The sequence below is a fragment of the Taudactylus pleione genome, unplaced genomic scaffold (assembly GCF_031769625.1).
Source record: "Taudactylus pleione unplaced genomic scaffold, aTauple2 ptg000541l, whole genome shotgun sequence".
NCBI classification, from domain to species: Eukaryota; Metazoa; Chordata; class Amphibia; order Anura; family Myobatrachidae; genus Taudactylus; species Taudactylus pleione.
The window spans coordinates 481,752-503,637 of NW_028284943.1; the positions used below are offsets into that span (position 1 = coordinate 481,752).

Here is a 21,886-nt window from a genome sequence, read left to right on the forward strand (position 1 = left end):
GACATAATACCCTTTCGCATTTAAGAGGACTTTTGAGTCTGACTGTTAAATCCTTTTCTCTTAGTCCATCTAGTAGACACTGCCATCTATGGGGTGTTGAGTGCTCTGTGAGGAGCTGGCACATCAAACTAAATTTGCTTGTGTCTAAGCAGTCACCTGTAGAGCCAATAGGAATCAGTTTAAACTCAACAAAGCCCATAGAAGTGCCAATAACAAATAAACACTAAACCTGAGAGTGATTAAACACAGAGGGGGTGATTCAGCTTAGGACGGAATTGCAGAGCTGCACACGGGCAGTTTGCAATTCCATCTTTGCTAATATGCAGATGCAGTAGGACGTGTATGACACCTCCTGCTGCATTTGCGATCCCAGCACTGCAATTGAGGTCGCAATGGTGGATGGCTCCGTGCCGCCGGCCAGCTGAGTAAGCCTCAGCTTACTCAGGCTGGCCGCTTGCAAGCAATGCTGAATCAGCCCCAGAGAGTACAACAAAAGTGTTGGAGTAAATTGTCCCCCAGATGGACTAAGTTTAATGGAAATGACCTAAAGAAGGATATTCACCCCAGCAACTATATGCATTGGGTTAATGGACATCCAAGTGCAAGTCAGGAGTGCTGACAACTCTGGCAGGAATACCTAATGTAGCATCAAAGAGGAGACCCAAGAATCTGAGACTTGGGGTAATTTATGATGCAGTGAATTGCCTCCAAGGTCTCGATCATCCATTTGTAGATGGGTCTGGAAAAGTGCATTTTACTTTGCTTTTATCCGCAGGTCATTGAGGTAAGGGACTGCCATAACCTCTTTCGACGGCAAAAGTACCATCATCACTGTCATAAATGTAACCTGCCAGGCAGGTTCCGCCATCCCAGAAGCATAGCTGCCAAACGTCACCAGTTCCCGGCAGTGCGCATTGGGCAGCAGCCTTCTGGGTCTGGATAGCCCTGTGACTATTTAGCATGCCATCTAGATAAAGTGTAATGCAACACCGCCGAATCTCCAGCAGCATTGGATCTGGAACATTTGTCTTTTTCAGTCATACTAGAGAACTAAAAAACAGTGAAGCAGAAATAAAGTACCTTCAATCCTATAGGACCACAGTCTATGACCTTTCCTGAGTGCGCTCCATTAGGGATTTCTATACAGATAGAGAATATACATATACCCCCAAAAAAAGGAGAGTTATGGTAAAATTTACCTTTGTTAACTCTCTTTCTTTGAAGTCCATAGGGTCCACAGGGAGACAATGGGGTGAAGGTGGGACCTGGAGGACCCGACACCAAAAGCAAAGCTTTTCAAACCCAGGATGCTCCGGTCCTTCCCCCTATACCCCATCTACAACCTGAGGGCAATTCAGTTTTGTTAACAAGCCCAAGGCAGGAGCAGGAGCAGGAGCAGGAGAGGAGAGAAGGAAGACTGGTACACTACAATCAACTACACAGACCGCAGTGGCTGGTAGGATATTACACTGTACAACCTGGACCATGGGAGAGGTATACAGGGAGACTGGACCCAGCATTCCCGGAGACCTGTGAAGCAGAAAATGGCTGCTGAGCGTCTCTGAGGGGGTGAAGGAAGAGCAGCTCAGGGAACAGCTTGACCGCAGTGGAATGGTTGGGGGAGGGGCTGCAGGAAAAGCGCCTTCTCCCCTTGCTGACATTAACCACCGGGTCCCCTGGCCTCTAAATATGCCCTGCGCCAGTATATTAAAGCCCTGGTGGTCTAGTGGAGTTGCGGGCGCACGAGTGTCCACGTCAGCGTCTCAGGTCAGTCTCCTGAGACCGGAGGCAAGACTGCGTAAAGACGCGGGCCCCCGCAAGCAGGGATCCGCCTTACCTGTCCCCTGGGTGGTTTCCAGGCTGCAGTCTGGGGAGCCTACTAGCTAGTCCCCTTCAGAGCCCCTCTGGGAGTACCTAACCGGGGTTTGGTGTCACAGCGCCGCGGAGGGGTGATGGAGCAGCAGTGCAGACCTCCAAGGGACAGTCTTTTGCTGCTGCTCAGTAGTCAAAATACTAGAAATAAAAATAAATCATAAAAATAAGCTTGGGCTGTCAAAAATGGTGAGCCAGCTCCTGCCGGACACCAACGAAACTGAGTTGCCCTCATGCTGTGGGTGGGGTATAGGGGGAAGGACCGGAGCATCATGGGATTGAAAAGCTTTGCGGTTAATGTCTGGTCCTCCAGCTCCCACCTACACCCCATTGTCTCCCTGTGGAGCCCTATGGACTCTGAAGAAAAAAAAAAAAAATGAAAGTTAAAAAAAATATATATATATGAAAAGGCTGGAGACAGCCTAATGACTGGTGCTTATGGGGCATACAGGGGGTGGAGCCAGTCACACTGCTAAATTAGTTAAAGTGTGTCAGGCTCTACTCTACCACTGTCTATACCCCAGTGTCTTGAGCTCCAGTGTCCCCTAGTGGATGAAAGAGAAAATGAAAGAGAGAAAGCAGCCCACTTATTCAGACCTAAAGAAAGTGGCAGGTTCCCAGTACCAAGTTAGATAAGACAAGTAAGGTTACAAAAAACCCAGCACAGTAGCAGGCAGCACCATAAGACCATACAATATAATTAGGACAATGGTTATACATTGGTTTTCGTAACATGCAATCAAATACTTTTACCATACTACAGGGATGCAAACATGACCCATCCCTCACCTTTTTTTTCTCATAGAGATCATTGATGATGCTGGCAGCATCTCCTGTAGAAGGACATCCGGCTGACAAACTTGGGTTTCGAGAATCTTTTCCATCAGTAAAGCTGGCTTTCTGCATCCTGCTTTTACAAGGGACTGCAGGAAGCACCTGACACAGGAGAGACTCAATCTTGCCCAGGTTTTCTTTCAGCTCCTCTGCTGTTTTAGACTATCGATAAATAAATGAGAAGAATATAACCTGGACTAAAACATGAATGCATTACAATAAAAAAATAATTCTGATAATACACAGACTCAAATGTTAGGAAAAGAATTCTTATTTTTTCATGGAGTCCTACTCAAAAGGTACACTAAGGGCCAGATTCAATTAGCTGCGAAAAGCAGCTTTTTGGCGAAAAGCATTCGCAGGTGCGTACTTTTCACAGAAAAATGTGTATCATGCTATCCTATCGTGAAAACTCCATAGATAAAAACTGGCAAACTGTTTTCACCATCTCAGAGCAGGTGGAAAAAACAAAACAAAACAATTTTTGGCTAAAAATGTGGGGACTTTGTTCAGAACCATTTGGACAACCTCCTGATGACTAATTAGGCAAAAATATTTTTTGATTTAACTTAATTCCCCCTAATAATGACATGTCATTTTTAAAGTCAAAATGTAAAAAGTGTTGGAAAAAGGGTTTAAAGTAGTGGGTCAGGTAATTTGGGGAGCTGTATGGATGGGACAGGTGTTTTTAGGATTGCAGGTGGCTGCAGCAGGTGTATTTTTAACAGTTTTCATAATTGCACTTTATAGACACAAAAATATACTAGCACCCATTTTAATGTACCCCAAATTTAACTGCAGAAATTATTTTTCCCAAAAAATATTGCTTTTTATAATATCTCCATACTTATACAAATATGCATAGAGCAACCATTTCACACAATTCAAGAACCCAAACTACTTTTATTAGGTCCACTTCTATATTGAGTTCCTATGTCAGTTAGGCTTTTTAAGGGGTACGGACTGATTTCCCCAAAATGTACTGTAATTTTCGCTGGTTTCACCAAGCGCAGTGTTAGCATGAATGTATTTTCGCGTCTTTTGTAATAGGATAGTGCGAAAAACAGGACTGTGCATAGACAAAAGATGCGAAAATATCGCACCAAAACACGCGAGACATTAAGGTTTTGTTTTTTCGCAGCTAATTGAATCTAACCCTAAGTGTTTTTTCATTTTGCGAGATAATCAACTGAATGGATCACTGTTCAATTTGGGAGACAGATAAGCAATACCATTAAGCATGGCATGTAAGAAAATGCAGATTCACAGGTAATAACCCTGACAGAAGGAATACATATGTTGCAGATCAGTTTACATATTTTTTATTTAATAAACTAGTTTTTATTTATTAATTTAAGCGATTCTTGTAGTGGTAGTTTACAAAATAAAGAAACACTTTTTATTGGTATTTATGTACTTTTCCATCTTTGTTATAACTGTAAAGCAGTTGGAAACTTCTTCCACTTATACCAGCTGACAAAAGTCACCCTTTGACAAAAGTTCTTCACCAAAACAGTTTTCCAAGCTTTCAGCATGGTTTGCTTCACAAGCTGTGGCTCTCCAGCTGTTGTTAAACTACAAGCCCCACAGGGCACCTGAGTCCAACTTTCGACAAGGTAATTTAACTTTGCACTGGGTACAAGTAAAAAACATGGCCACCACAGTCCCCTTAAGCTGCCCATCCACTAGACGATTTATGTTAGCGGTTGAACGATAACGATATCGTTATAGTTCAATCGTTCATAAATCTTTTGCAAATAGTTTGCAAAATGTCTAAAACGACCAGCGATTTTATTTATTTTATTTATTAACAGTTTCTTATATAGCGCAGCATATTCCGTTGCGCTTTACAATTGTAAGCATTAATAGAACAAAACTGGATAATAACAGACAGATATACAGGTAGGAAGGCCCTGCTCGCAAGCTTACAATCTATAGGGAAATAGGCATTGATACACAAGGATAGGTGCTATATATATTGCATTTTGGTCCAGCCAGAATGCACAGTTTCTTGGTTGGCTGCATGATCCAGTCACACAGGAATGTCGACCAAATGTCATGAGGATGTGATAGAAAGACGATGTGTGAGATTGTGTGTGGACTGTAAAAGGGGATGTAATTAGATATGGAAGCTATGAAGGTTATGTGGGAGGTTCTGGAATCTGATAAGCTTGCCTGAAGAGGTGAGTTTTCAGGGAACGCTTGAAGGATTGGAGACTAGAGGAAAGTCTTATTGTGCGAGGTAGGTTATTCCATAGAGTGGGTGCAGCGCGAAGAAAGTCCTGTAACCGTGAATGGGAGCAAGTAATGCATGGGGATGAGAGACGTAGATCTTGTGCTGAGCGGAGAGGTCGGGTTGGGAGATATTTTGAGATGAGTGAAGAGATGTATGTTGGTGTGGTTTGGTTAATAGCCTTATGTGTAAGTGAAAGTATTTTGTATTGAATACGGTAGAAAACCGGCAAGCAATGGAGGGACTGACAGAGCGGGGCAGCAGAAGAAGAACATTTGGCAAGGAAGATAAGCCTTGCAGCTGCATTCATAATGGATTGTAATGGTGATAGCCTGTTTTTGGGAAGACCAGTAAGGAGGCTATTGCAATAGTCAATGCGGGAAATAATAAGTGCATGGATTAGAGTTTTTGCAGTGTCTTGTGTGAGATATGGTCGAATTTTGGATATGTTTTTTAAATGTATGTAACATGATTTTGAGACAGACTGAATATGGGGAACAAAGGACAGTTGAGAGTCAAGGATGACACCAAGGCAGCGAGCTTGTGGGGCGGGGTGGATGGTCGAGGTATCAACAGTGATAGAGAGATCAGGTTGGTAATGGTTATTGGCCGGTGGAAATATAATTTATTCTGTTTTAGAAATATTACGTTTCAGGTGGCGAGATGACATCCAAGATGAAATGGCAGAAAGACATTCAGTGACACGGACCAATACAGATGGACATAAATCTGGAGAGGATAGGTAGATTTGAGTATCATCCGCATACAGATGGTACTGAAATCCAATAGAGCAGATTAGTTTGCCAAGAGAGGTGGTATAGATTGAGAATAATAAAGGACCTAAGACAGAGCCTTGCGGTACTCCAACTGATAGAGGTAGCGAAGAGTAGGCAGAACCAGAAAAACGAACAGTAAAAGAGCGATCAGATAGGTAGGAAGAAAACCAAGAAAGAGCTGTGTCCTTAAGACCTAGGGATTGCAGTGTTTGTATGAGAAGAGAGTGGTCAACAGTGTCAAAAGCAGCAGAGAGATCTAGAAGAATTAGGAGTGAGTAATGGCCTTTAGCCTTGGCAGTGACAAGATCATTTACTACCTTAGTCAGTGCTGTCTCTGTGGAGTGTTGGGAACGAAAGCCGGACTGAAGTGGGTCCAATAAGTTGTGTGAGTTAAGAAAGTGCGTGAGGCGGGTGTAGACAAGTCTCTCAAGTAGCTTGGAGGGGCATGGGAGCTGGGAGATAGGACGGTAATTTGAGAGAGTATTAGGGTCAGAATTTGTTTTTTTCAGAATGGGAGTAATCACTGCGTGCTTGAACAGTGATGGAAAGTTGCCAGTAGAGAGAGAGAGAGATTACAGATTTTAGTTAGGGTTGGGATAAGCACAGGAGACAGAGCTTTACGGATTTGTGAGGGTATAGGATCTAGAGGAGAGGTAATAGAGTAGGAGGATGAGAAGAGTGTAGATACTTCATCTTCGTTTGTGAGATCAAATGAAGAGAATGTGCCAGAGGGTTCAGGTAGGGAATTGAGCAGGTCACTAGCTGAGGAAGAGTCTACCATTTCATTTCGGATCTGATCAATCTTGTCCCTAATATAGGAAGCAAGATCTTGTGCACAGATAGTAGCAGGTGGTTTGAGTGATGGAGGGGTAAGAAGCAGTTTAAATTTATTAAAAAGTCGCTTGGGGTTAGAAGCTTGAGCAGAGATTGGAAATATGTTTGTTGGGCAGTGTCCAGAGCAGTACGATAAGAGCTGTAGATAGTCTTATATGTGAGGAAGTCACTTGGAGTATGAGACTTTCGTCACTAACGTTCAACTGAGAGTTTTTGTAGACGCCTTGTTAAGCTAGAATGCCACGGCTGACGTCTAACTCTACGTGGTGTGTGATGGGTAGCTGGAGCTACTTCATCGAGGGCTTTTTCTAGAATCTGGTTTAGGTGTGATGCAGCAGTCTCAGGAGAAGTGAATGTAGAAATTTGTGAAAGTTGTTGTTGTAGAGAGGTAGTTGTTGAAGGTTAATGGCATTAATATTTCTACGGGTTTTAGGTTTGGTTGATTTCAATGATGTTGATGTAATGGAGGAGAGTGTGCAGGTGATAAGGTTGTGATCTGAGAGAGGGAAAGGAGCATTAGTGAAATCAGAAACTGAGCATAGCCTGGTGAATACAAGATCAAGACAGTGGCCCTCCGGATGAGTAGAGGAGTCAGTCCATTGGGAGAGGCCAAGAGAGGATGTTAAAGAGAGTAGTTTGGAGGCATGAGGAGATTGTGGACTGTCAATGGGGATATTGAAATCACCCATAATAATGGTGGAGATGTCTGAGGATAGAAAGTGAGGGAGCCAGGCAGAAAAGTGTTCCAGAAATTGTTGAGGTGGCCCAGGTGGGCGATAGATAACAGCAACTCGCAGAGAGAAAGGGGTGAAAGTCCTGATAGAATGTACTTCAAATGATGAAGTGAGTGAAAGTACCTGTGGGAGAATTGTATATGTGAAAGATTGGGAGAGTAATATTCCTACCCCACCTCCTTTACAATTACCAGGCCTGGAGGTGTGTGAGAAGTGTAGGTTACCATGTGAAAGTGCAGCAGGGGAGACAGTGTCTGATTGTGTTAGCCATGTTTCTGTTATTGCTAGAAGGTTGAGGTTGGTTGAAATAAAGAGGTCGTGGGTGGATGTTAGCTTATTGCAGACAGAGCGTGCATTCCATAAGGCACATTTTAGTGACTTGGATGGTGAAGGGTGGCACGCAATGTTTATGAGATTAGCTGGATTTATAGTTCGTTGTGGGTGTGGAATGTGGATTGGGCCTGGATTTAGTGACATGTCACCAGCTAATAGAAGCAGCAGGAGAGAGATATAAATATAATTGTTGGATTTGCCCGAAAGATTTTTATGGCGACAGGTTGTGGATGTTATTGTCAGTATGTATAGATACGTTAAAAGCTCATGTGTGTTCATAAGTGGTGAGTAGATTAATGAGGTAGCAATATGTACAGAAGGGTGAGCTGCAGGAAGAGTAAAGGATGTAGTAGCCTTAGAGATGATTCCATGAAGTGAGATTACAAAAATAAGTTTTTGATACATTGTCTTTTTTGTATTTGGAAAAAATAAAATTTTCTAAGTGATGGGTTTGTAATTACCTGATGCGCGTGCCCGCTGGTCGTTTAGACATATATATCATTGTGCAAACAAGCTTGTCAACCTGACGATAACGTCAGGTTGAGCATGTTTGCAGATGATTGATGAGCCTGCACTCAACGACTGCTCGTTCAGTGCAGGCTCATCGTTCAGTGCAGGCTCATCACAGACTGACAAACGAATGCACGATTACAATGTTATAATCGTGCAGTTGTTTTGAGGGCTGCTAGTGGATGGGCAGCATTAAGGTGCCCATCCACTTAAAGATCTGAAAACTACTGCACGATTACGACATTGTAATCGTGCAATCATAAGTCAGTCTGTGATGAGCCTGCACTGAATGAGCAGTCGTACAGTGCAGGCTCATCAATCATCTGCAAACATGCTCAACATGACGTTATCGTCAGGTTGTCCAGCATGCATGCACGATGATACAACTCTTAGATATTTTTGCAAACGATTTATGAACGATTGAACGATATCGTTCAATCGCTCACAGGAATAGTCTAGTGGATGGGCACCTTTAGACTTCGTGGACTTTGACATGTCTGCCATAAAGAAGACCAAAAATAACTAGGAAGGCAGCTGAATTGCAGATTACACATTACTAATACACAGTAATCTATCAAAACAGCAATGCGACACAGTTTGCAGTATAGTCAGTGACATGTGGAGTCTGGCACTTTAAATCTGAACAGGCTCCTCCCACTCTAAACCCCACATGACTCAGTTTAAGGTTAACCAAGCCCAAGAAGAGTTGGAGAGGAGAGAGGAACAGAGAAACAAAATCGAAAAAATATTTTAAACAGAAAAGAAACATAGGGCTGTACTCAATTAGCGGCGATATTATCGCACCTGCGATAATTTATTGCCGATTTTTCATGTAAAAATGGAGAAAAAAAACTTCTCTCCATTTTAAAAAAACGGGGAAAATGTACAAAATCCCTATTTTGGTGTAAAAATGTGGGGATTTCTTACAGAACCCTTTGGACAGCTCCCGTAATGATACTTTAGAGACATTTTTTTTCGTAAATTGCGTTCTTTGTCAAAAAAAAAACGAACGCTGAAATTTCGGTCAAAATTTATTTATTTTTTCTCGAAAAATGCATTTAATGTATTGGGGCTGGTATTTTGGAGGGACATAAAGATGCGTCAAGAGTTTTAAACATTGCCCGTGGCTGGGGCAGGCATTTTTTTTAGCGGTTTTAAAAAAAACACCTGCGCCAGCCACGTGCGATGTTTAAAACACTTGGCGCATCCTTACAGCCATCTGAAATACAAGACCCAATACGTTAAACGCATTTTTCACGGGAAAAAAATATATATTTTACCGAAATTTCAGCAGCCGTTTTTTGCCAAAGGACGCAACTTACGATTTTTTTTCTGCTATCATTAGGTGGGCTGTCCAAAGGGTTCTGTAAGATATCCCCACATTTTTACCCAAAAATAAGGATTTTGCTAAATTTTTTGCCTGCCCTAGGCTGGAGAAAAGTTCTCTCCAATATTTAGGCAAAAAAGTAACTTTTTCGCCATCGCTGGCGAAGTCGTCCGCAAATCAGCTTATCGTGGTCGATATCGGCCGATTCGCCAATGAAGCCGAAAACTGCCGATTTCACCTCTAATTGAATACGGCCCCAAGTCCAAATGAGAAGAGGGAAACATGCAACCTTTAACAACCAACAAACAATATCTCAAACCAACAAATCAGAGAGTAAAGAAAGACACAGCCACGCAGCTAGAGTGTCCAGTTTTCCCCATGGAATCAGAGAAGTGGATTTTACTGGTAAGTACAAAAATACTGTTTTCTTTTTCATCCAATGGGGCACAGTGGAGCTATGCTGAGGTTGTCCCAAAGCAGTTGTCACGAAAAGGAGTGCGCTGTGACTGCTTGAAGCAGACTGCGCTGCGCCCAAAACCAGCTTCAGAAGATGCAAGTTTCAAACCGGTAGAACTTTACAAATGTATGCACAAAAGACCAGGTGGCATCCCCACAACACAGCTGAGCAGCAGATGCCCCATGCCACACACCACATGAGACACATACCGACCTAGTTGAATGAGAGAAAACTCTGGAGGGCAGCTGACAGCAGTGTACAGCCATGGCCAAAAAAGTGTTGGTTTTCACAAAGTTTGCTGCTTCAGTGTTTTCAGACCTTTTTGTCAGATGTTACTATGGTATACTGAAGTAAAATGACAAGCATTTCATAAGTGTCAAAAGGCTTTTATTGACAATTATATTAAGTTTATGCAAAGAGTCAATATTTGCAGTGTTGTCCCTTCATTTTCAAGACCTCTGCAATTCGCTGTCAATCAACTTCTGGGCCACATACTGACTGATGGCCGCCCATTCTTGCCTAATCAATGCTTAAAGTTTGTCAGAATTTGCAGGTTTTTGTTTGTCCACCTGCCTGTTGAGGATTGACCACAAGTTCTCAATGGGATTAAGGTCTGGGGAGTTTCCTGGCCATGGACTCAAAATTTCGATGTTTTGTTCCCCGGGCTACTTAGTTGTCACTTTTGCCTTATGGCAATGTGCTCCATCATGCTGGAAAAGGCATTGTTTGTCACCAAACTGTTCTTAGATGATTTGGAGAATTTGCACTTGGAGAATGTTTTGGTACCATTCTTTATTCATGGCTTTGTTCTTAGGCAAAATTGTAACGTTTTGATAGCAAAAAATAACAAGATTTAGGTCCAACAGAACCATGGTAGGTTGCAGATGAAGAACCACCTGCATAAACGTTTGAAAAACTGGAAGCAAAGCCAACCTGCACTGGAAAAAGATGGGAAGCATAGACACCTGTACCTTCAAATAACCCAGACATTGGCCCACATCCAAACCCACTTAGAGAAACAGGAGAAGCAGCAAAATGTTAAGAGAAGGAAGAGGAAACTGATTCTTCACACACCAAGCAAAGTATGCTCACCAGATGCAACGGTAAAGATGGCTGGAAACTGGCTTACGAGCCTGAAGCTTGGTTGGAATAACCTGCTCTGGAATACTTTAAGCTTTTAAGATCTCTGTCTCAACAGCCACGCTGTCAAATGTAACCAATGTAAGTCCAGATGGATGAACTGTAGTTGACGGAGTAGATCTGGGAAAAGTGGAAGGGGCCAGGGACTTGCCAAGAGAAGACCTAGAAGGTTTGAGTATCACACCTGATGTGGCCAATCAGGGGACACAAGATTATGTTCCTTTAACATTTGAGGAATCGAGGAAGAAGTGGAAATAGATAAATTAGGTGAAAAGACCATGTCAGAGACAGAGCGTCTGCTGTCAGAGCTGTTGGGTCCCTTGTTCTAGAATAGTAAAAGGAGACTTTGTTATTCTGTTGAGACGCCATGAGATCGACATCTGGCACTTTCTACCAGTGATTGGAACACATCAGGGTGAAGTGACCACTCACCGGGGTGAAGACCCCGATGGCTGAGGTAGTCTGCTTCCCAATTGTAGACCCTGGGAATGAATATTGCTGATATGACTGGGACGTTTGCTTCCGCCCATCAGAAAATCTGAGTCAACACTCTCATTGCGAAGTGACTCTATGTGCCGCCTTGGTGATTGATATTCACCAACACTGTGGTGTTGTCTGACTGGATCTTTACAGGATGACTCTGCAGAATCTGTTGAGCTGCCAAAAGAGGCTTGATGATTGCTCTGAATTCCAAAACATTGATGGGAAGCCTCACTTCCTGCTGATAAAACTGAAACCAAAGAAAACGGTGCCCTAAAATCTAAGGCTGGTGTCTGTAGCGACCACCGTCCAAATCTATATGGTGAACTTGCGAACCACACGGAGATAGTTGGAGACCAACCACCAAAGTAGAGAATATGAAGGTGCGAGCAGGTTTAACTAACGTTTCTGGGAGTCGAATCTATCAAACTGTACTATCTCGATGGAGGAAACAAGCTTCCCCAAAAGGCCATGCACAGATGGATTGAGATTGTCTGTTTCTTGAGAACAAGTCATGTAAATGCCTTGAGAACGAAGATCCTGTCCTGTGAAAGAAAGATGCTCTGTAAGGACGAGTTGATCAGTATTACGTGCAAAATGAATCTCTGAGACGAGATCAGATTGGACTTTTTGAAATTCACAATCCATGTATCTTTTAAAAAAGTAGATTCCAGGATGGGGATGGTAGTTCTCTTGGATAACCAAGAGACCGAAGGATACACTAAGGAAGGAGTCTTCATTTACATATATACGCCATGGGTAGAGGGTAAAGAGATATCAGACGCTTTGAAACCTAGAACTTGCGCTCCAGATGTAACCACGCTGTGGATAACATGCCCTCCAGCTGAGAAGCCAAAGGAAATGTAACTGGCTGCTTACGATTTCTTTTGAAAAGGGGCACCTCTTGAGACTCTGGAGGGCCTGCATCCAATATGTTTAACACCTGACAGACTGTTTTGATCAAAGCTTCCACCCCTTGTTGGTCAGAGGAGACATCTTCTATCACTAAAGTAAACTCTAAGTCTGAGTGTTCTGAATGAACTCTCAGACGAAGAATTATCACCAAACCATAGTCTAGTGGGAAATCTCCGTTTGTTAGGACCGCTGTCTGGATGGTTCACCTGAAATCTGGAAGAAGGGTCAAGTAACCTCTCTAAAGAATAGACCAGAGCCAGACCTTGAACTGAATGTTGTCCTCCTCCTTCCTGAGAGCAGGACCAGCCATCCAGACTGCTCCACTGCAGGGAGGAGTCAGGCACCCACCCAGCTCTCCCTGCCACCATACAGAACTGCCAATCCAGGAGATACAAACAGTGCCAAATAAATATTTACAGAAAACCACATAAGGTACACTAAGACTGCAGCCCCAGCCAAACAGCCCAGCTTCCATGGGCACCTGAAAAAACAGGATTTTGGTACTTACCATTAAATCCATTTCTCCGATTCCACAGGGGACACTGGAGCTTCATGACAGTGGGGTATAGATGGTGGGTTGAGTTGAGCCTGGCACTACAAGTGTGACTGGCTCCTCCCCCTCTATGCCCCATCAACCCCAGTTTTAAAGAACTGAGCCCGAGAGGAGACGGAGAACAGACTGAAGAACAGAGAAGGAGAACAGGAAAAGAAACATCCAACATACTGACACACTGCAAGAACACAGCAGGCTGCAGTGATAAACAGTCACACAATAAAAACAGACAAAACTGCAACAGAACTGAAGCAGAACAAGCAACTGAGAACAGGCAAGAAGCACTGGGTGGGCGTCCAGTGTCCCCTGTGGAATCGGAGAAATGGATTTAACGGTAAGTACCAAAATCCTGTCTTCTCCTTCATCCACTAGGGGACACTGGAGCTTCATGACAGTGGGGACGTCCCAAAGCTACCCTCCTGGGGGGGAGAGTGCTGAACGCCCTGCAAGACACTACGACCAAAATTTGAAGCAGAAGCCGCAAAAGTGTCAAATATGTAGAAACGTACAAAAGTATGAACCGAAGACCACGTCGCTGCCCTACAAAGCTGTGAAGCCGAGACACCTCTACGTGCCGCCCAAGAAGTACCCACAGAGCGCGTAGAATGCGCAGAAATGGATACCGGCGGTGGTTGAGCAGAAGCAACATATGCCTGACGAATAGTCAGACGAATCCACCTGGCCAAAGTTTGTTTAGACGCAGGCCAGCCACGCCGATTAGCATCATAAAGGACGAATAGAGCCTCTGATTTACGTAGCCCCTCAGTACGGGACACATAAATGCGAAGTGCCCGAACCACATCCAAGGAGTGAGAATCCCCAGAAGAGTCCGACAACGCTGGCACTACAATCGGCTGATTCAGATGAAAGCCCGAGACCACCTTGGGCAAAAAGGAAGGCCGGGTACGAAGTTCCGCCTGATCTTCGTGAAAAATCAAGTAAGGGGAACGGCAGGACAAGGCTCCAAGTTCAGACACACGTCTGGCCGAAGCCAGGGCCAATAAAAGGATCATCTTCCAAGTCAAATACTTCAATTCCACCTCCTGCAAAGGCTCAAAGGTGGATGACTGAAGAAAAGATAAAACAAGATTCAGGTCCCAAGGAGCCGTGGGTGGCACAAAGGGGGGCTGAATTCTAAGTACCCCTTGAAAAAAGGTCTGAACCTCCGGAATCAGAGCTAGGCGACGCTGGAAAAAAATAGAAAGAGCAGAAATCTGCACTTTAAGCGATCCCAAGCGTAACCCCGCATCGAGGCCTTTTTGAAGAAAAAGAAGAAGACGTGGTAAATGAAAAGAGGAAGTGGAGGATCCACGACCTTCACAAAAGGAGATATAAGCCCTCCAAATGCGATGATAATGCGCTGATGTTACCGGTTTTCTAGCCCTAAGCATGGTAGGAATGACCGACCTAGGAACTCCATGGCTTCTTAGGATGGCGGTCTCAATAGCCACGCCGTTAAACGAAGCCGCCGTAAATCCGGGTACACACATGGACCCTGTTGTAGAAGGTCCGATCGTAGCGGAAGAGGCCAAGGTTCGTCTGCCAGAAGGAATAAAAGATCGGAGTACCAAACCCGACGAGGCCAATCCGGAGCCACTAGGATGACGGTGGACGACTCTCGTTTGATCCGCTTGAGAATCCGAGGGAGGAGCGGAAACGGTGGGAACAGGTACACAAGGCTGTACGGCCAAGGGATCAGTAAAGCATCCGCTCCCACCGCTGCCGGATCCATGGTCCTGGAGCAGTAAAGGGGTAGTTGATGATTTATCCGAGATGCCATCAGGTCTATCTGTGGCTTCCCCCATCTGCAAACCAGTTGATGAAAGACCTCGGGATGAAGGGACCACTCCCCGGGATGAAGATCCTGACGACTGAGGTAGTCCGCTTCCCAGTTGTCGACCCCCGGAATAAACACTGCGGAAATTACCTCTACGTGTCTTTCTGCCCACAGAAGGATGCGACTGGCTTCTCTCATTGCCATCCGACTGCGGGGTTCCCCCTTGGCGATTTATGTATGCCACTGCCGTGGCGTTGTCAAATTGTATCCGAACAGGAAGTCCTCGTAACAGAGGAGCAGCCTGTATCAAAGCTCTGTAGACTGCCCGCAGTTCGAGAACATTGATTGGTAAGAGGGACTCCTGCTGCGACCAAAGCCCCTGGAAGTGATTGTCCAGAACCACCGCTCCCCATCCGCGGAGGCTGGCGTCCGTGGTGACCAAGGTCCAATTCCAAATTCCGAAGCGCCGACCCGCTAACAGATGCTCCGTCCGAAGCCACCAGAGCAAGGATATGCGGGTCCGGGGAGACAGACGCACCAGCCGATGCATCTGGGACCCGGACCACTGAGACAGAAGATCCAGTTGAAATATTCTGGAGTGAAATCTGCCGAATTGGATGGCCTCGAAGGAAGCCACCATTTTCCCCAGGAGACGGATGCAAAGATGCACAGATACTTTCCTGGGTCTGAGCACTAGACGAACCAGCTCCTGTATGGCTATGGCCTTGTCCCTTGGCAAGAATATACGAAGCAGAACAGTGTCTAGAATCATTCCTAGGAACTGAAGTCTCTGGGACGGCATCAACTGAGACTTCTGGAAGTCACAATCCACCCATGTTGAATGAGAATCTGATGTGTAAGGGACACTTGGTGTAAAAGGACTTCTGCCGTCGGAGCCTTGATGAGTAAATCGTCTAGGTACGGAACTATCGTCACCCCCCGAGAGCGCAAGTGAGACACCATGACGGCCATCACTTTGGTGAATACCCTGGGAGCGGACGAGAGACCGAATGGCAGGGCCTGAAACTGGAAATGAGCTTCCCTGATGGCAAATCTGAGGAAAGCCTGGTGAGGAACCCAAATTGGGACATGCAGATAGGCGTCCTTGATATCTATCGACACCAGAAACTCTTCTGCCTCTAGTCCCGCAATGACAGAATGGAGAGATTCCATCTTGAACCTGTGAAATGAAAGATACTGGTTCAAGGATTTCAGATTCAGAATGGGTCTGACTGACCCATCTGGTTTCGGAACCACAAAAAGGTTTGAGTAAAACCCTTGTTGTCTTTGTGCAGTGGGAACCCGCCACAAGGACCTCGGCCAGCAAAAGTTTCTCGATCGCTTGACGCAAAATTAGTTGCTTCAAGGGATCGACGGGCAAACCTGTTGTAAAATAACGCCCAGGAGGAGTGAAAGCGAACTCGATCTTGTACCCTTGAGATACCAGATTTCGAACCCAAGTGTCTGGAGAAGTCCGTCTCCAAACCTCCGAGAAACGCTGGAGGCGAGCCCCCACCTTCGGATTTCCGAGATGGGATGGGAGCCCGTCATGCCACAGGCTTGTCTGCTGGCTTGGGATCTGGACGGCGGCCAATATTTGCTTGACGTCCTCTAGCACGGCCATCTCGCCCCGCTGAAGACGAACCTCGCGATCGTCCCTGAAATCTTGCCGATGCTCGAAAGGAACGAAAGGAAGGTCCCCTAAACGAGCGACGCGGAGGAGGTGCTGATGAAGGTAGAAAAGTACTCTTACCTCCAGTGGCCAGCGAGATCCATTTGTCCAGCTCTGGACCAAATAAAATATCGCCTGTGAAAGGAAGAGCTTCCACTGCTCTTTTTGACTCCACATCCGCTTGCCAGGCACGAAGCCAAAGTGCCCGGCGAGCAGAGACCGCCGAAGCAGAAATCCTAGCGCCTACCTGGCCGATATCTCTGGAGGCGTCTCCTAAGTATACAGCAGACTCCTGAATATGTTCTGCCAAGGTAATCAGATCTGCCCGCGGAGTGCTGGATTTAAGACCCTCAGTCAATTGTTCCGCCCACTTTTCCACAGCCTTGTTGACCCAAGATCCTACCAAGGCCGGCCGGAGAAGTGCACCTGCGGCCGTATAAATGGATTTCAAAGTGGTTTCTAATCTCCGCTCTGAGGTTTCCTTCAATGTAGTAGCTCCTGGAACAGGTAACGTGGTCTTCTTTGACAACCGAGAAACCGAAGAATCCACAGGTGGCGGGGTTTCCCACCTCTTCCTATTTTCCGCAGGAAATGGGTAAAGAGAGAAAAAACGCTTAGGAATCTGGAATTTACGGTCCGGATTCTGCCAGGCTGCCGTCATCTGTTCGTCCAACTGGAGAGAAACAGGGAATGTGACGGCCATCTTCTGTGACCTGGCAAATAAGGAGTCTTCTAACGATTCTGGAGCTTCCTGGCCAGAAATCTTAAGAACTTCCCTTACCGCTAGAATGAGTGCGTCAATACCTTGCAATGCCTCAGGTTCTTGTGAGTAAGTCTCTACGTCTGATTCGTCCAGCATCTCCCCTTCCTCCTGAGACGAGTGATCCGCTGCCGAATCCTCATCCGACTGGAGAACCGCCGGAAGAGCCCTCTTTTTAGATGAGCGACTTACCGTAGCTTCAGGAGCTTTAGACGCAGAACCCATCGCTTGAGCAAGGCTATTCACCGAGCGGACTAAATTCTGAGCCCACGCTGGTTCTGCTAGAAAAGAAGGGTGAGATGTGCCAGGTAGATCTCTGGCAGACTCCCGTTCCCTATGGGAAGCGGCTAATTCAGAAGAAAGGTCCGCCATGACCCCGGCCAAACTATTTATGAAGGAGGGAGTGACAGACTGCGTGTTAGCACTGTCTGCTTCACACGTCTCACACAGGGAAGACCCTTCGGAGCGAGCATGGGTAAATTTCTTCCTGCACTTAGTGCAGTCAAACAGCTTTTGTGATGCAGTTTTTTCTGTCCTGGATGTCATCATGTACTCACAGACAAGCACCACATACAATTCAGGAATGCAGAAGAAGTATAGGGAGAAGCAGAATTACAATAATAATGCTACTCAAGTATGGGAGCAGACAGAGCAATAAGGGAGGAGCAGAATTTCAATAATAATGCTACTAAAATTGCAGGCAGAGCAGTATAGGAGGAGCAGAATTTCAAGAATAATGCAACTCAGTAACAGGGGCAGACAGGCATATACAGGAGGAGCAGTCAATAGGACCAGAAAGTAGTTAAAACCACCTTCTGTATTTACAGACCCCCTGTAGAAGCTGCTTGCACTGCTCTCAGTTTTCTCCTCTCCCCCTCCGCTCAGTGCCTTCAGTCTCTCTGAGGCGCCACTCCCGTTCAGAGCGCGCCAAACTAGCCCAGGCAGTGAAGGAGGAAGAGGAGGAGGGACCCATAAGCTCCTCCTCCTAATGGCCGCCGCTTTGTATGCGCGCGGCATACACTTATACAGTGGGGACGTTCTCACTCTCCCCCTCTGTGTCCCCGCACTGACAGCGGGGGCCAGTGGCACGACCGCCGCCAGTGATAACCGTGCCGGTGCCTTTTACACAAGCACCGGCACGCAGAGGCAGGACTGCTGTGAGCGCGCCTACCTAACAGCCAGCGCCGGTGTTCTATCACAACACCAGCGTGGCACTGACAGCCGCGCGCTGTCTTCAGACCCAGCAGATTATTTTCACCTCTCCTGCTAGTCAGGAGAGGTGTGCTACTCACCGGGCTGCTGCGGCCAGAGCGCTGGGCAGTGAGGGGAGAGCGGGGACCCGGACACAAGCCAGTGGTAGCTGTGGCGGGCCCTGCTGAGTCTGATGACTCCTAACTGCCTAAAGCAGCCTCCCCTCCATAGGGTGACCGGACACAGGCTGCAGTAGCCGTGTGGTCCCCTCTCTGGCGGCTCCCACGATGCAGGCAGACTGTCACAGCTAACAGTCTGCCTGTCCTCTTGCTGTTGATTCTTTTACATCTATATAAAAATTAATATAAGGGCTGGAGACAGCCCCTGTGCACCGGCTCTACTCGGGCACATTCTAAAAACTGGGGTTGATGGGGCATAGAGGGGGAGGAGCCAGTCACACTTGTAGATTTTTAAAGTGCCAGGCTCAACTCAACCCACCGTCTATACCCCACTGTCATGAAGCTCCAGTATCCCCTAGTGGATGAAGGAGAAACACTGACAACCAGGGGTTGCAGAGGGGAGAAGCTCATGTATAAAAGATATACTAGTATAATAAGCGCCAGCTCCAACATTCACTCAAGCAACCAGTGACCCCCAGATTCTATGAAAGAAAAACTAGGTTTGACCCTGTCTTTATGGAAGATTGTAGGAAACAGAAATTAAATCTTAGCAATGAAAAATGCTGGTTTCTTTTTAGAATCATGCAAGACTTTGCATTTGATTTCTGGTCCTTTTTTATGAGCGACTTAGACAATAGATGTGTGTGTTAAATCCTAAAGGACTTGAATATCAAAAAAACTATTCATCACCCTGTCTACACTGTGTATTTCCGTTGTATTTAACTTAATGGTCTTGTACACAAAGTATTAGGAGAGTTACCTTTTTGGTCTCCTCTAGAACGGCCGTGCTTACTGCAGACTCTAGCTGTCTCTCCGTATCCCCTGTTTTCTGAAGCACAGAATTATATTGTTCCTTTGCATGCTGGAGCTTTCTCTTAAAGGATTCCAACTCTTCGGGGCTCATTTTACTCTTGTTTTCCTCAAGGAAGTCCTCTGTGGCCTTAATAACATTGGCAAACTGGTTTCCTCGAGCTTGTACATCCTTTTGCAGTTCCTTATAACAAAACATAAGAAGCGGTTATACTACACTTTATTCCAAGCACTAAATTTGTATTTACTATATTACTAAATCATTTAGCGCCGCTATAGTAAACACGCTGGGCAAATGTATCATACCTTGGAGAGAGATAAAGTGCTGAAGTTGCCCCCAAAAATGAAACAATCAGCTTCTGTCATTTATCTAACCCAGTCTTTGAGATGATAGATGCGGATTGATTGATTTGGGCAACTACTCCACTTTATCTCTTTCCAAGGTTTGATACATCTCACCCAGTATAACATAGTTACTATTATAAATGTTACATACAACTGAGGAACCATACAGACTAAAAGGCTACCTGCAAGCTCTTGTGCTGGTCCTGAAGAGTGGAGAGGTCCTGTGCGCTAAGGCTGGCCTGGTGATCACGCACAGCTTTTTCTGTCAGTTCAGCCCAAGAGCTTAGATCATCTAGTCCCTTGGCACAAACCGCTTGCTGCTCCTGGAGTGTCTAAAAGAAAAGATTAAAATTATATGCGCAATACTACCTAGAATAAACAACAACAAAATACAGAGGTGGGGGCACAAGACCATAGAAACCAGACCTTCACTTAATACATAAAATTTAAACCAGGGCAAATTATGGGTGCCAGTTTGCATTTATAAAAAAAAATAAATTCAAACTTTTAACAGAGTAAGCTTGTTGTTGAAATTGACATTTATCTGGAATCTGTATGGTTTAGTGCCTACGCCTCTATCCTACATTCATCCTTTCTTATAAGTGAGCACGATGTGTCCCTTTCTTAGAATACATATATTCTCTAGTGAAAGACATTTGCATGTGCACATATTGTGGTTATCAAAGGGGACACCAGTGCAAGACTCAACACTTCAGCCTGGGTGAGAAATCCTTCACTGTTAGGGGAGACAAACCTAGAAAAGCAAAGCAAACAAGTGGTTAAATACAAACACATAACAGATACAGAGAAGTTAACACAACTCAAAAAGACTGCCAAATTAGCTAGTGACTGAGTAAGCAATGGCCTCTGTGCCCTCACTTCAGGCAAGTGAAAACTATACTTGATTTTTGTGTCAATCCAATGTCTTCTATTTTAGATTTGTAAATGATTGTTTTCTGACACATACAAATACAAATGTACATTCTTAGTAATAAACACTTTTTAGTAGCATTCAAGGTTTTTCTGGAATTTAGATATGTCTTCCAAACCCCAGGAGAGTAGCAGACCAAGATTAACCCTATGTGCTGGATTCCAAGTCACATGTAGATCCGAATCTAGCATCTAGCAAACTGAGCATGCGCTGTAGAGAACAACCACATCTATGCGTATCTCCAGGGAATTCGGAGTCAGACGCAGCTCATACTTTTCTCTTCGTCCAGCATTTATGGGTGTACGCAGAGAGGAGAGTCTCGTGGGAGTATCGTGGGCGTGCAGCCATAGTTAAACCATATTTTGAGTAGTGCACATGCCGATGGGACGTCTATTTTAGTCGTATCTCTATATATGCTGATACTAGTAATGACAGCTGTGCTAGTGGATGGGAAAAGTGTACGCATTAAGATGTACATATAGTGCTATTAGCGTTACATTTGCAATCCATACCCATTCTGACCTGCATGCAACTCAGAATCAGACCCTACATCTGTATGCGACCAGGCTTTAATCATATTAAATAGCATAATACCAGATGCCTAATTAACTAGTGGGATTGCTAAGAAAAAATCAAATATAGTTCTTCCTTTGTTATGTAAAGTCTATGAAATGGCTCTGGGAAATATCTGCCGTTACTCAAGGTTAGAAGCTAAAGCACTTGTTTCCATGATCCAAGGATCCATTTAATATAAGTAAGGAGTGAGAGGAGTTCAGGATAGCAAGCATGTGGTCTGACCTGGACTTCCGCGCTGTATTTCACCTGTTGCTGGTGTAATTGCAGGACCTCATTCCGTGCTGCCAATCTTTCGGAAAGCTCCCTAAAAGACCTCTGCAGCTCATTCAGGAGACGAAGTAGCACACGGCTTTGTTGTGGTGTCAAGTTTTGAGCTTGCTCAGAAATAAAGAACTGAATTTCAAAAGCAATGTTCTCCAGATCTAGCCTGGCATTTGACACAGGCTGACTCAAGCTCTGCAAGAGGACAATGCTGAATGTGAGAAAATGTGATCCCATAGTACACAACCTAAATCATCCTCTATATGACCCTATTACATGTACAATATAGGTAATGTGCTATTATACAGTGTAAACCAAGTCAGATTGTAATGACTTCAGCTATTGTTCCTCCTGCTTGATGAAAAAATAGCAGGTGTACACTAGCT

The 21,886-nt window shown here is 45.0% G+C and overlaps 1 protein-coding gene across 1 annotated transcript in view; it reads right to left on the bottom strand.

The window, feature by feature from the left end:
* Positions 1–21,886, bottom strand: part of MACF1 (microtubule actin crosslinking factor 1) — a 269,121-nt gene that overhangs the window by 142,581 nt on the left and 104,654 nt on the right. The window contains exons 40-43 of the mRNA XM_088451201.1: positions 21,462–21,695; positions 19,915–20,064; positions 19,338–19,571; positions 2,662–2,868 (exon numbers count right to left, since the gene is read on the bottom strand). Of these exons, the coding sequence (XP_088307327.1) occupies positions 2,662–2,868; positions 19,338–19,571; positions 19,915–20,064; positions 21,462–21,695 (825 nt within the window). The remainder of the gene's footprint in view (positions 1–2,661; positions 2,869–19,337; positions 19,572–19,914; positions 20,065–21,461; positions 21,696–21,886) is intronic.